Source organism: Cyclopterus lumpus, chromosome 11 (assembly GCF_009769545.1).
Source record: "Cyclopterus lumpus isolate fCycLum1 chromosome 11, fCycLum1.pri, whole genome shotgun sequence".
NCBI classification, from domain to species: domain Eukaryota; kingdom Metazoa; phylum Chordata; class Actinopteri; order Perciformes; family Cyclopteridae; genus Cyclopterus; species Cyclopterus lumpus.
The window spans coordinates 18,371,323-18,386,020 of NC_046976.1; the positions used below are offsets into that span (position 1 = coordinate 18,371,323).

General features: G+C 43.5%; 2 protein-coding genes across 3 annotated transcripts; both read right to left on the minus strand.

Moving 5' to 3' along the window:
- Positions 1 to 5,783: 5,783 nt before the first annotated feature.
- On the minus strand, positions 5,784 to 10,912 carry LOC117738747 (chitin synthase chs-2-like). Of its 2 annotated transcripts, XM_034544843.1 has the most exons (18): positions 10,827 to 10,912; positions 10,537 to 10,632; positions 10,180 to 10,341; positions 9,905 to 10,079; positions 9,699 to 9,794; positions 9,463 to 9,595; positions 9,136 to 9,336; positions 8,927 to 9,042; positions 8,629 to 8,797; positions 8,339 to 8,518; positions 7,954 to 8,232; positions 7,672 to 7,849; positions 7,552 to 7,586; positions 7,393 to 7,457; positions 7,138 to 7,248; positions 6,832 to 7,046; positions 6,618 to 6,702; positions 5,784 to 6,253 (listed from the first exon to the last, which is right to left on the minus strand). In XM_034544843.1, exons 1-18 carry the CDS (start codon positions 10,841 to 10,843, stop codon positions 6,101 to 6,103), a joined length of 2,466 nt encoding a protein of 821 aa, XP_034400734.1. In that variant the 5' UTR covers positions 10,844 to 10,912; the 3' UTR covers positions 5,784 to 6,100. The 2 variants fall into 2 exon arrangements, with proteins under 2 accessions (XP_034400734.1, XP_034400735.1); XM_034544844.1 differs by lacking the exons at positions 10,180 to 10,341; positions 10,537 to 10,632; positions 10,827 to 10,912 and having other exon boundaries at positions 9,463 to 9,604; positions 9,693 to 9,794; positions 9,905 to 9,969.
- Positions 10,896 to 12,286, minus strand: LOC117739204. The gene is made up of 3 exons (XM_034545497.1): positions 12,225 to 12,286; positions 11,257 to 12,133; positions 10,896 to 10,930 (listed from the first exon to the last, which is right to left on the minus strand). The coding sequence occupies exons 1-3, from the start codon at positions 12,240 to 12,242 to the stop codon at positions 10,896 to 10,898; spliced, it is 930 nt and encodes a 309-aa protein (XP_034401388.1). The 5' UTR covers positions 12,243 to 12,286.
- Between the last annotated feature and the right edge of the window lie 2,412 nt (positions 12,287 to 14,698).

A 14,698-nucleotide genomic window follows, 5' to 3' on the forward strand; every position in this document is an offset into this window, starting at 1 on the left:
ATGACAATTATTGACCAACGGGTTGATTAAGGGTTTCGAGGTTCATTGCGTGTGCAAAGGATTAACGTTGCGATGAGTCTCATAAGGTGATTCAGAACCAGGGAAAAGATTAAGAGAATCCTTCAAGGTTACGCCCAATGGAGCATTTCCAGAATGTGTTGCGTGATAATCAAAAAGGTAACTTCATGGCGTGCCTCTGCAGCCTCCCCACACCCTCGTGAAACTTGTCGTCGTCACGGTGTGATTCTTGATAAGCAGATTGCAAATTGGTCAAAACCAGCCCTGATCTCGATGCCAGGACATCAAATACTGACACCTGGTCACGCCCCCTCGGGCGACAGCGCGGCTTGGGCGAGTCAAGTTTATTTGCATAATAAGGTTCGACAAACAAGTTTCAATTCGAAGTGCTTCATGTGAAGCATCAGAACACGGTGCCAAAGAACACATGATTAAGAAAACTATTAAGAACATTCATTAAAACATTAAAAACAGTCAGTAAAACATTAAAACATACAAAATAAATGCAGTGAGATGCAGAACTTCATTAATATCCTTGATTCTGGTTCAATTAAAGGCAACGGCAATGAGAAACGTTTTCAATCTGGATTTAAAGGTCTCTGAGGGTCTCTGGGGGTCTCTGAGGGTCTCTGAGGGTCTCTGGGGGTCTCTGGGGGTCTCTGAGTGTTGATGTCGAGTCTCCTGTGGTGAATGCATGGACAGGTTTTTACAAAACGAAGGTCACAGTTGGTCATCGAGATCTGCTACTTAGCCGTTCTGCACAAAGTGAGGAGCACCATTATTATTATTATTTGTCATGGGCTTCTTGTGTTTGGTATATAATGTATGTTTAGTATACTCAAACATTCTTATTCAAACTTTACAGATGAATTACAAGTTGCCATATTCGGTAATACACACAGATTACAAAACAACCTTTCTCTTTCCGATACCTTGTCCCACATTTCTATTTTATATTCCTATGCGAGCTGTGAGTCTATCTTTTATCCACAAGAGGGCGCTGGTGAGGTACCGCGCTCCTCTCCGACAAAGAGATCTGGAGGTCTGATTCCTTTCAAAAAGAGAAGGCGTGATAATTAAAGTGTTTGATGTGGCCATGAACTTGTTATTTGTGTGTTTTAAATACATTTGATTGATTACTTTTTTTTAAATTGTTGGCATTGAACTGGACATAATTATTTCTGAACAACCTCTTTGCAAAAAATCCAACATTTTGCAATTTCTTAACTTATTTATTACTTCATTTATGTACAGATTTACACATCAAATAATATTTAAGTTGGCATGCACTTTCTCTGTATGTGGCCCACAATGAAAATAAATGTGGCCACTCCTGTTCGTGTTTGCCTTCAGTCTTTTTTTAAAATCTTCAGATTATTGTTGAAAACGATCCGGTGAAAGAAAAAGTTTTTAGTTACCACAAGATTAAAACTATAAGACTAAATAATTCGCAACACCCATCAATAAGTAAAACTCGAGCTAATGAGAAAACCTCCTAAAAAGCTCTGAAAAACAAAACCCTCCTTACTCACGTGGGCATATGGACCCTCGGGACCCTCAGGGGACCAGCAGGTCTTTCTTGCTTCCCCTGAACATGCAGCAGTGGCTTCGGCTAAAGTGGATCTACCCCCCCCAAACCCATCTTTCTTCCGCTGCTGTGGGATGCGTATGCGTTTGCAGTCATAGGGCAAAGTCGTAAAATACACCACCAGCAGGAGATTCTTTTTTATTCTAGAAGGCCCGGTTTCCCATTAGGGCCGGACTATTCACGGTTACATGTGTTCGTTTCTAGCCTATCAGGCTCCTAGGCCCTGATGATGCAGCTACCTTCTGTGCCTGTGCATTGCCTCTTAGGCCCTATAGGCCCTGATGATACAGCTACCTGTGTGCCTGTGTATTGCCTCTTAGGCCCTATAGGCCCTGATGATGCAGCTACCTTCTGTGCCTGTGCATTGCCTCTTAGGCCCTATAGGCCCTGATGATACAGCTACCTTCTGTGCCTGTGTATTGCCTCTTAGGCCCCATAGGCCCTGATGATACAGCTACCTGTGTGCCTGTGTATTGCCTCTTAGGCCCTATAGGCCCTAATGATGCAGCTACCTTCTGTGCCTGTGTATTGCCTCTTAGGCCCTATAGGCCCTGATGATACAGCTACCTGTGTGCCTTTGTATTGCCTCTTAGGCCCTATAGGCCCTGATGATACAGCTACCTGTGTGCCTGTGTATTGCCTCTTAGGCCCTATAGGCCCTGATGATACAGCTACCTTCTGTGCCTGTGTATTGCCTCTTAGGCCCTATAGGCCCTGATGATACAGCTACCTGTGTGCCTGTGTATTGCCTCTTAGGCCCTATAGGCCCTGATGATACAGCTACCTTCTGTGCCTGTGCATTGCCTCTTAGGCCCTATAGGCCCTGATGATGCAGCTACCTTCTGTGCCTGTGTATTGCCTCTTAGGCCCTATAGGCCCTGATGATACAGCTACCTGGGTGCCTGTGTATTGTCTCTTAGGCCCTATAGGCCCTGATGATGCAGCTACCTTCTGTGCCTGTGTATTACCTCCTAGGCCCTATAGACCATGATGATACAGCTACCTGTGTGCCTGTGTATTACCTCTTAGGCCCTATAGACCCTGATGATACAGCTACCTGTGTGTCTGTGTATTGCCTCTTAGGCCCTATAGACCCTGATGATGCAGCTACCTGTGTGTCTGTGTATTGCCTCTTAGGCCCTATAGGCCCTGATGATACAGCTACCTGTGTGTCTGTGTATTGCCTCTTAGGCCCTATAGGCCCTGATGATGCAGCTACCTGTGTGCCTGTGTATTGCCTCTTAGGCCCTATAGGCCCTGATGATGCAGCTACCTTCTGTGCCTGTGTATTACCTCTTAGCCCCTATAGGCCTTGATTATATGCAGCTACCTGTGTGCCTGTGTATTGCCTCTTAGGCCCTATAGGCCCTGATGATGCAGCTACCTTCTGTGCCTGTGTATTACCTCTTATGCCCTATAGGCCCTGATGATACAGCTACCTGTGTGCCTGTGCATTGCCTCTTAGGCCCTATAGGCCCTGATGATGCAGCTACCTTCTGTGCCTGTGTATTGCCTCTTAGGCCCTATATGCCCTGATGATACAGCTACCTGTGTGCCTGTGTATTGCCTCTTAGGCCCTATAGGCCCTGATGATGCAGCTACCTTCTGTGCCTGTGCATTGCCTCTTAGGCCCTATAGACCATGATGATACAGCTACCTGTGTGCCTGTGTATTACCTCTTAGGCCCTATAGACCATGATGATACAGCTACCTGTGTGCCTGTGTATTGCCTCTTAGGCCCTATAGACCCTGATGATGCAGCTACCTGTGTGCCTGTGTATTGCCTCTTAGGCCCTATAGGCCCTGATGATGCAGCTACCTGTGTGCCTGTGTATTGCATCTTAGGCCCTATAGGCCCTGATGATACAGCTACCTGTGTGCCTGTGTATTGCCTCTTAGGCCCTATAGGCCCTGATGATATGCAGCTACCTGTGTGCCTGTGCATTGCCTCTTAGGCCCTATAGGCCCTGATGATACAGCTACCTGTGTGCCTGTGTATTGCCTCTTAGGCCCTATAGGCCCTGATGATACAGCTACCTGTGTGCCTGTGTATTGCCTCTTAGGCCCTATAGGCCCTGATGATATGCAGCTACCTGTGTGCCTGTGTATTGCCTCTTAGGCCCTATAGGCCCTGATGATTTTCTGTTGTTGTGTTATGTGTTTGTTGTTTTAATACCCTACAGGGCGTGCACTGATAGTTCCTGGCATTACTTTGTACAACACCATTTAATGAAAGTCACTTCAAATTATGTAATTATTCCGGCGCAAACTGTCATTACGGTCCTTTTGGGGATGGACCAGTTAAAGAAATGCCTGGTTGTGCAGCTCCTCTGCAATCAATAGAAACACAACTATACCTCTAGTCTCATAAAGCAAGGAGCCTGAAAGAGTCCAAAAGATCAAATATATACGATTTTAGTTATCGGGGAAAGTTTTATCTTCGCTAGCTTATTGCAGCTCACAGGACAACGAGTAACAACAAACTGACACCAACTCAATTGGAGCCCTAATGAATGATTTGATGTGTCAATAAGCGACTCCGATCATATCAACTTCAAAAGTTTCAGAGAAATTCCCTTATTGCAGGTTTTAAGTACGAATTTATTTGGGTGTGCCAGAAAATGCGTTAGTTTCGTCCTCTGAATATTAGTCGAAATCAAAAGTTCAATCTAAACCAGAAAGTCCGAAACTTTGAACGCACAAAAGACCAACGGAGCGAACCAGATCCCAGCGTTGTATAACCAAATGTGTTGTATAGCCAAATCTGAAAGCTCATGGGTTAGTCCTTAATAATAGGTCATTATTCAGTAAGAGGGTGCGTGAATGGAAAAAAAGTAATTTATTAAGGGCTCCGCCTAAAAGTACATAGAAATGAGAAACGTTTACCATCCTTTGTTTTTTTGTGAAACTCTGCATCTGTGTTTTAAATACAGAGAAAGGTAATTTTCTCATAGACTTCTATACAATCAGACTTCTTTATTTGCAACCGGAGGAGTCGTCCCCTGGTGGCCAGCAGTGACAATGCAAGTTAAAGCTCCATGCTCGATGTTTTTTGCCTTCCTCACCTTGGTTAATTATGAAGGACCGGCGACAAATAAGTGTATCGCGTTTATTAAATTGGCCAATTCTCACTCGGGTGTGTGTGTGTGTGTGTGTGTGTGTGAGAGGTTTTTAATTACATGGTTTGTGTGTTCTTCTGTGTGATTACACGTCTTTTTCTTTTCTCCGAGGCGTTGTCGTACAGCTGCTCCTGCACTCGCCGGTGTTTGTCTTCAGAACAATTTAAAAAAAATAATATTCAACCTGAGGCCGCTGAACACATTTTATGTTATCCACTGTTTGACAGACACATAGCTTTGTAAACATTTTTAAAACGGCCTTGTCTCGTGAAATATGTCCATTTATGGTGCATGAGAAACTGTGCATACATTTACTGGGAACTTGTCTCGCTTAAAAATAATTAATCCAGAAATGTAAACATGTCAAACATCTGGCGTCATCCAGTCTAAAGCTCGTCTGTATTTATAAATGTATTTATTTATTATGTAGTGATATTCATGTTGGCGGATGTTTTTTAGACTGTCTTAGAAGTGCCGTGTATTAATAAAAAATAAATAAAAAATAAGTGTTTTACAACAATTTATATTTAATACGTTAAATTTGAAACGTAATTCAATTAGAGTTACTGTTGCGCATTAACAGTATTTGATCTCCCCGTCGCAGTTGGAATAATAACAGCCGAGAATCTTTTAAAATGTCATCACTGTGCATTTTATTAGGAAACAATAACTAAAAGCACAGCAGCCTAATCACACAGCATTAAATCACAGATACTTCTTTCTCCTTCATTCAAAAAATAAGTTAATAAAGACAATTTCATAATGGACACACGTCAGATAACAACTTCGAGAGGAGTTTTACTACATCAACAACAACAACAATAATAATAATAATACAGCACAGTAGTGCAATAAAGATGAAATCCCCCCCAAAAAAAACTAGGGTAAAAACTACTAAAGGTGTAAAACCGTTAGCATGTAAATATACTCGATTAAGACGATGACCAGCGGCCACAGCAGACAAAAAGAATATATATATATATATGTATATATATATATATATATATATATATATATATATATATATATATGTGTGTGTGTGTGTGTCTAAACGCCGTTCATTCCACTTCACATTACAGTGTTTTAAAACACAGAGGCAATAAACTCTAAGAACACTAAGATGCAGGGTATATCATAACATAACAGTTCCTTCATACATGTCATTATTAATGAGACATTTACTGTGACCTGGCGCTTTCATTTGCACACACATTTTCACAACACACATTTTTCTACACATCGAGAATGAAAGCACTTTGTGACAAATCGGTTTCAATACAACGTAGTGTTGTGAATAAATTATATGTACAATAATAAAGTCCTTTTTGATTTCACTGTCTAATTTAAAGTGCTAAAAAGTGCCAGGGGAGCGTTTTTACATCGAGGTCCCTTCGACGTCTTCGTAGAACTCGTCGTCGCTTTCGTCGAATTCGGAGAATTCGTCGTCGTCATCGTCGACGGTTGTGGCGACGCTGACGTCGGAGATGGTCTCGGAGATGGAGTCGAATTCGGACATCTCCTTGGCCACCTGAAGGAACAAACATCGGCTCAATTAAATGGCTCCACACCTGGTACACCTTCTGTGCAGGGTGACTAAGCTGTTTGTTCTCTTTTGGGAGTAAATTTTCTGACAAGGTGTGGTCAGATTTACGTCAGCACATTCAGTTTCTGCTGGCATCCTTAATTAAAAGAAGGTATTTGTCGGGCAATTAGATGTTCTTCCCTGTGCCCTGTTTACGTGTCCTCACGTTCTCACCACTCATTAATATGTTTTTTTAAGAACACCAATGCCATTGAGTAGGAAGAAATGGTAAATAATGATATTAACACTGTGCTGAGTAAAAGAGGCTACACTAAGTGGAAGTTAAAAGTGAAACAGTAGTTGTAAATACCTCTTTGTGTGGTTTAGTTGGTTTAATCCTTTGCTGTTTTCTCTCTGTGTCCAAAAAGGCCACATAATGGATCAGAGTGTTGATTCTGGATGAAGACGGAAACAAAAACAATGATTTCATTGGAGAAAAAAAAAACAATTGTGAAACGTCACTCCAAAGTAAAACTTTTTTTTTTTTAAACCCTGTGAAAGGTAACTGGGTAGCAAGTGGTCACCTGTGGTAGAACATCGTGAGGAACTGGATGATAACCGATGTCGCGAATCCCAGGATGAACATGAAGGCGATGGGGTCGATTTGAACGTCTTCTCCGGTGTCCTGGAGGTTGATGTCGACCTTGGGCACCCTGATGGAGAAGGAGGTCTCGAAGAGCTGGAGGGTAAACGTCGCCACCAGCCACAGGCAGTTCACGATGAAGAAGGCGAAGGTGATCTGTGCGTGAAAGAGAAAGAGAAGTTTAACTTGACGCGAACTGCCCGGCGGTTTCCTGTCGCTGTAGATTCATGCCGTAGTTCACGCCTACCTTGTTCCTCAGCTCTCGCAGCTCACGGCTGATCTTTTTCTGTCTCTCTTTGTCGTCCTGTAGAGGTTCCAGGTACTTCTTCTGAAGCTCTATGAAGAACTTCTCCTCCTCCTGCAGAGAAAACCTTTCAAATTAATCATTTTGTTGTATTTGTGCACATTTAGATCAGTCTTCTAACCTGCTCTGGGAAACAGAATATGGTGATTCGGGGGCTAGCTGACCCCGCCGACCTGATAGAAAGAGACACACACACACCTCGTCGAGCGTTTCCTCCTGCAGCTGCATGTCAGTGGACTTGCTCTGTAGTTGTGTGACGAAACCTGGACAGAAGAGCGAGACAGGAGACTTTTAGATAACAAAAGAAGGAAAATAAATCACAATTGATTTAATTATTGCCAAAATGTTTCAACTCACATTGGTTCGGAGCGTTGAAAACAGGCTCTGCTTGCCTGTAACACCATCACAACATGTGTTAGTATCATCTCACGCTTCACTGGCACGTTACATTTCCATCGATGGACTTTTAGGACTTACGGCGGTTCCTCTGGGGTGCTATTGTCCGACACAATGGTGTTTTGGGGCTGGCGCTCAGGCTGCTCGACCTCGATGATCAGGTTGTCCTGGTTGACGGGGGCTTGCACTACTCCGGCTCTGTAGTCGGGTTTTTTACAGCATTTGCACCACGTGAAGAACCTTTGCCAACAGTTTTTGGCTGCAAGGATGAAGCATAAGCATAAGTTAATTTAGCACAAACAATAATACCGGTCGAGTGTTGCACACTCTTTTAAATGTTGTTAATTTCAACCTGGAATCTACCTTTCTGGGTTTTTGTCTCCTTGGCGACGGGATCTGGTGTTGCAGCTCCGGTGGCGGCCTTCGTCTCCCGCGTGCCCCAGGACACGTTGTTCATGTTGACCATGGAGTAGATGGTGAGCAGGAGGTAGGCGCTTGGGATGCAGAGGATGTAGAGAAAGCCATGGAACACCAGATGGGATTCCTGAGGATGCATTATCGCGGTGATGATGTAAATCGTGGCCATGGCGATGACGAAGATGCTGCTGGGTGTCAGGATGGTTTGGTCCTTCACCATCGCGCCTGGAGAAAAAGATAAGCGTGTGTTGAGTTAAAGCAGCTGGAACGTGAACATAAAGTCGCTGCAACGTGTTCCCCGTAAAGTTCTACCTGTTTGAATATAACTCACCGATGATGGACATGGACACCACCAACATGAGGAATGCATATATGATACTCATGATCGCTGCGACCTTGATCTGAGTGTCCGATTTGAGTTTGAAGCAAAGCCCGATGTAGATGGCAGGAGGTATCACAGCCAGGACCAGGGCACTGTTGTTGTTTATTGTCAAGACGAAGGTCAGACTACCTGGAGACCACAACAGGAGGCACATACAGATGTTTATTTTGTGCACATTTTTGAAAATCCGTTGACCTCAAAAGACACACACACACACACACACACACAAACCAACCAACCTGCAATCAACAGGCAGATTGTGGCAGGGGCCAGAACAGCCGAGGTGATGGCGAAGAGCTGGTAGAACATGAACGGTTTGGACATGGACGGGTTCCTCTTGGAAACGATGCTGGTGGAGCCGAGCAGATCCACCACGTTGGCCAATGTGGACGGTCCCCATCGGCGACGCTGAAGGTGGCAAAAATAATCATCAGCACGATTTTAGGTCAACTTTTAACCGACCCCGGTCGATATTAACAGACGCTTCTCGTATGCAGTTACTGAGCATCTGAGTTGGTACCAATCTACGACACCCACCTGGTTGTAGAGTTCTTTGAAGTCCTCGGGTGCATTGGTGTAGGCATCGGATGCCGCGTTGTACTCCACCCTCCATCCCTGCTTCAGCAGCAGAGTGCACAGCCAGCGGTCCTCGCCTGCAGTGAACCCAAATATGCATTCGTACGTGAGAGGAGGAGACCGATTGACCCGAGCGAGAGACAGGAAGTCCTATCCAACAACATCCTCACCTTGGTCGTACTGAATGTAGTGGCTCGCCTCCGTGGACTTGGTGGAGTATCTCTTCATCACGTTGTCGTCCATCAGCGCCTCCGCTCTGAACAGACTGAAGCAGCCGGGGCTGCACAGCACGCAGCCAATCACGTGCTCCGCTGTCTTCTGCAGCCAATGGCTGACAGCGTATTCAAACTTCTGGAACCACACCGCGGGACCTGGAGAGGAAATACAGAGATTTTGAGTATTTTCTGCGATCTCAGTGTGATTGGAAAGTTGTTTAATCTTGTGTTCTTTTGTCCTGGCTTCTCCTATGGTTCATTTTAATTGTACAATGTGCACACCTGATCCGGTGGGGTGAATCCGGCCGCACGCCGCCCCGACGCGAGGGTACATTTTCAAACGATCGATGAGCAGCATCACAGCAGCGGGTTGGAAGTCGGTGTCGCCATCTAAAGCCAGGATGTAGGTGTTGTGCTTCTCTTTCTGGAGGAACGGGCACAGTTTGGGTTTTACATTTAGAATTACTGTGGATGCGCGTCGGGCGCTCATGAAAAACATCTCTCAATCTTACTTGAACTTCCGCTTTCAGCTCGGCCTCGTCCCCTCCCTTCTGCCAGCGTGCGTAATGTTTGCCCATGAGTTTCCAGCCAAGAAGATAGTAAAGGTACATGACCTGGAAAGTAGGAATAAACAAAACACGTTTTTTATCAGCGTTCAAGTGTTGTAGCGTAGACGTGACCTAATGTGAGCTGTGTATGAAACGTATAGCCATTATTTTCCTACCTGAGACCACCTCTTCTTGTGACGGATGAGTTCTTTGTCCTTGAAGTGAACTATGATGATGTTCCCGTGAGGCATGGTGACCACCAGGCGACCTCCGTACGGCGTCCGTATGATCTTCTGATCGGGGATCTGCTGCTTCTTTACGAAGTACTTTTCATCGATGTCCGTAAAGATGCTGGTGGCGGTGAATGAGTGAACTTTGATAGCCCGTTGTACTGGACACTCAACGGTAAAATGCGCGATAACTGTCGGCAATCTCTGAACATGGTTCTTACCCGTAAACTTCTGTGAGGATTGCCACGAGGTCCTGTCCATATGTGTTGAGGTGATTCCCTTTACTCCCTTCGACGTGTACGAATGCGTCGTCAAAGTAGATATGCGTTTCAAAGGTGAAATCGTTGTGCTTGGGTTCTGTCTTCGGTCTGTACTTGTCCAGTCTGCAGTGTTCAGAGAAGTAAGTGATGTGGTTGTTAAGAGTACAACTGTCTGGGATAAGGACACAGACTCCTATGGGTCTTTGTAGTTAAACTATTAGAGTGCAAAGCATGAGACTGAAGTCATTAACGTCAGGGAATCAACAGAAATAGAGGTAGATGGATGGATGAATGATAAATGATTTTTTAAAAACTCACCTGAATATGGAGATGATGATGTTCATCATCTCGTCGTAGGTTTCGTGCCACATGGTCGCGCATAGATACACCATCGCTTGCTCAAATGAACTTTTTCTGCACATGACAAGTTTTTGCAAATGTGAGAAACAAAGTTTGGGTTTGGAGAAGAGACAATGTACCTCTAACTTGATAGCCTCAACTAACCAACCTAACATTGCACAACACACCTCGAAGAATAACACAAAAAAAGCGCTTTTGATGATTCTTGCTGGGATCAAAGATGGAGGGCTACTCCTACACACACTTACTTTTTCCTGTGTTTCATCTGGATGTCGAATCGGGTGTTGAGGAGGAGGGACTGCTCAATAAAGGGTCCCTCATACAGCCTCCTTACAAACAGGTCTTGGGTCCTCTGGATACGATGCACATTGAGGTACCACAGATGGAGGGTGGCCAACACAAGACCGAGCCACCAGGAGACTGATAAACCTGGAGGACGATTAACAAACACGATGAAAATTACAACTTTGGATACTGAAAGGTACCTTGATCTCTACCACATGACTAGATTTATTTCTTACAGAAAAACGCAGCCCTAAATAAGAAAATAGCCATGCAAGTTTAACTGGTAATACTTCTTGTCAGATAGATCCGGATCTGGAAGACCTGCAATGACCTCATTTTTAAATGTTATACTGTATGTGCGAAAATGCATTGTAACGGGCTCTAAATTATTACCTGTCAGTAGACCAATGTCGGCTATCCTGGACATGTCCAGGAAGCACAGAGTGTGTGTAACATCCAGAACCAGTTCCGGGAACACGCTGCCGGTCAGGCTTTGGTTTCTTGCATCGACGACTTGGTTGCAGTAGCCTGCGAAGTCAATCGAGGTCCCGTTCAGACTTGTTTTGTAGTCTTCAAAGTAAACGATGACGGGGACAATGAAGAGAACCATGACGGCCAGAGAGGCCAGGTACAAAGGCAGGATGAAGCACCGTCGCAGGGCGTGCATCTTGCAGGCCACCAATGCAAACCAGTGGCAGAGTGCGGAGGAGATCAGCTGGACCCCGATGATGATGGCTATAATTCTTGTCTCGCGGCTCGGGATGGCGGTCACGATTTCCCAGTCCATCCCGTCCAGAGGGACGTAGGCTCCGAGCACGGCGGCGGTCACCGCGATCCTGAGCAGGCTGGAGAGGATGTGAAGGATGTTCTGGCACTTTTTCACGTCTTTCATCAGCTTGTCGAGGAAGACGGATCGGCTGTTCTTGCTGATCAGCCTGAAGTAGTTCTCCCACCAGTTAAAAGACATCAAGAAGGACCCACCAACAGCCAGTCCCACCCAAACGATTGTCTTGGTATCAGTGAGGTCCTTTGTGATGTACAGGTAGACGAACAGGCCATAACCGAGCAAAATGAGGAGCACGGCGATGATGGACGGCGCCAGGAAGCAGTTCCTCGCCCTGGCGGTGCACTGAGTGATCACCTGAAGGAACGCCGAGAGGACGGCCACACTGCTCAGTATCGTTATGTTGGTCACGATGTCCAAGTGCGGCATTGCTATGATGGTGAGAATCGCCGCGCCCATAGCAACCAGGAACTCGAAGAACAGAACCTTAAGGAGAAGAAGATTATGAAATTAAAGTCCGGTTTGCCTGTTTTTTGTCATCAGCCAATGCCACGTTGAGTCTAGTTTTTTTTTTTACCATGGCAGTCGTCGACATCCTCGGCAGCTTTGATGTTTTGTAGCATGCCTTCCAGAGGCTTTTGAAAAATATCAAGACGCTGGAACTTATGATGACGCAGCCGATACAAAGCAGCGCGACCGGTCTCATATCATCTGGGAGTGTTTTTGTGCCTTCATTGGACAAAGTGATGAGGAGGAGGAATGAAGCCTGAAGAGGATAATCATTTAGTTGGTTACTCACTGTGGTAACTACGGTTGGTATGAGCTGCTCCGGAGACAAATGCATGTGTCTTACTCCATACAATCGTCACGATTGACACCTAAATTGAATCTATAACTTAATGACTCCCGACACATTCATGTAAACGTAACTAAATGTATGAACGGTAGCAAACCTTGCTGCAAAAGGCCAATCCAAACACGATCACGGCTACGAAACACAGGGAGATGGTCTTCAGCAGTTTGATCATCTTCCATGGCGTGTGTTCATCGTCAATGATGGGGCGCTCTCTGCAGGTGTCCCACGGCCGCCTGAACAAAGAGGATAAATGGGTGGGTGGATAGATATATGTTATGCAAAAATTAACAAATGTTTAAAACACAATATAGTTGTCAGCAGACATAAAGAAACATATAATAAATTAAATAGGATGTAACACGGTTGTAAATATGTAGAATATTATTTTTGAAGAATTTGTAATTAATAATTGTTTAAATAATTAATCTGCTTAAAACTACAATATAATTTGTTGCTAAACAATTTATTATATGTGTACACACTGCTTGATAAACAGAGAATAACTGATAATACGTTATTTATTTAGCAGGGACAATGCACATTTATCAACTTTTCAGATTCCACATTAATGTAAATGTCAGCTCGACAGATTTCTTTTGTCTGTAGTCGGCAGGTTATCACAATTGTTCGTCTTGATATTAGAGCATAACTAAAACACCTGGTTTACATAACGAGAACAAATAACTAATGGCAACGACAGAAAAATATAAGTTTACAAAAAGGAAGGCTTATTTTTCACAACATTTCCAATCGAATAGACATTGGACATATATTATTAAAAAATAAATTAAAAGATATTACATATAAAGAAATATGACATGTTAAATAAAATTCAAATAAACAATAATGTGTGTACTTACAACATCTTATCTCTGTATTCATCCTCCATCCTTCCTTCCTTCCTCTCTTTTGTTGTTGTAAACCAAAGCTGCCTGGTTGAGTATTTAAGTCTTCATGAATGTTGAGGGCGGGACGTAATTCTCACCAGGTGTACTCACCAAACCAGGTATAATTCAACTATTAGTCAATGTACGTAGCCAAAGAGCAGCAATTAATAGTTAATGACTGATCCTATTAAATGTTGTTACTGTTTCCCGTGTTTGTTCGGATCAGAGGCGGAAGAAGTACTCAAATATTGTACTAAAACGTCTAATAAACATCTAAACATCAGTGATGAGGAGACCGTAACCTTCCTCTCATTAATACACGAGACAAACGTAAATTATGATCATGTTTTTATAATAGTAGTGGGTGTAAACACGCATTGACGAGAAAATTCATTTTACTTTTGTAAAATGTCATTTTAAAATGTGTGCAAAAAAAAATTTTTTTTACCCCATTTCAAAATGTTTAATTTTGATAACAAATGGGAGAAATATTCATAAGAACAGATTTAAAGCAAATTCAGAGGAACATGTTTGTTTTGTTGTTACTTACTCATCTTGTTAATCTTCGTATGAGTGTCAAAAAGTGTCAAAAAAATGTGTTAAAAAAAAATAAAAAGGTCTGCGTTGATATCCTAAGGCAAATTTCTTTTCTGGAAAAAAAAATACAAATAGAAATATTTCTTTCTAAGAATAAAAAGTCTCAACCAGGCTGATGTATTTTTCTCAGATATCAGATTTGAGTATCGTGACGGATCAATGAATTGTGTTTTTCTTGCTCGATCAGATAAGTTGCGTTCCGGGACGATTAGGTGAAGTGAGGTGGAATGTGTTGCATGTAATGCTTCCTTTAAAAACATAAACACAACTGAGGTGCTGTCAGCTGATCACGAGGGGAACTTCTTCCCTGCAGCTGCAGGCTGCTCTAGCTTACTGGGTCAAAATAGAAATTCATGTTTTATGTGTAAATTAAATACCTGGAAGAATTCAACACTTTACAGCAAAGGAACGTAAACAAAGAGGGAATTTAAGAGGGATTTTCAGCAACAGAGGAAGGAAACAAATATAACAGGTTGCATAATGTGAAAGTGGAGGGTTGGAAAGAGCCAACAGAGGGCTAGTCTAAACATGTCAGGTGTGTCAGTTTCACAGATAAATTGACATAACCGCAAAGTCTTAAGCTTAGTTTTAAGTCTGCTGCAAGGACAAATCAACAACTCTTTAGGCCCCAAAATAACCAAACTTCAAGAATGCAGATTTACTTAAATCCACCAATTGTACATATTTACTTGCACAAGGAACGCCAGCACA

Bases quoted from the DNA above. Each gene is read 5' to 3' on its own strand.
- LOC117738747 (XM_034544843.1), bottom strand. The intron at 9,596-9,698 runs GTTCAAGTAAGA...CAGAAAGAGAAG, and splicing joins AGGCCGAGCTGAAAGCGGAA to CACAACACCTACATCCTGGC. The intron at 7,587-7,671 runs GTAAGTCCTAAA...ATGGTGTTACAG, and splicing joins AGCACCCCAGAGGAACCGCC to GCAAGCAGAGCCTGTTTTCA.
- LOC117739204 (XM_034545497.1), bottom strand. The intron at 10,931-11,256 runs GTAATAATTTAG...CATCGTATCCAG, and splicing joins CGACATTGGTCTACTGACAG to AGGACCCAAGACCTGTTTGT.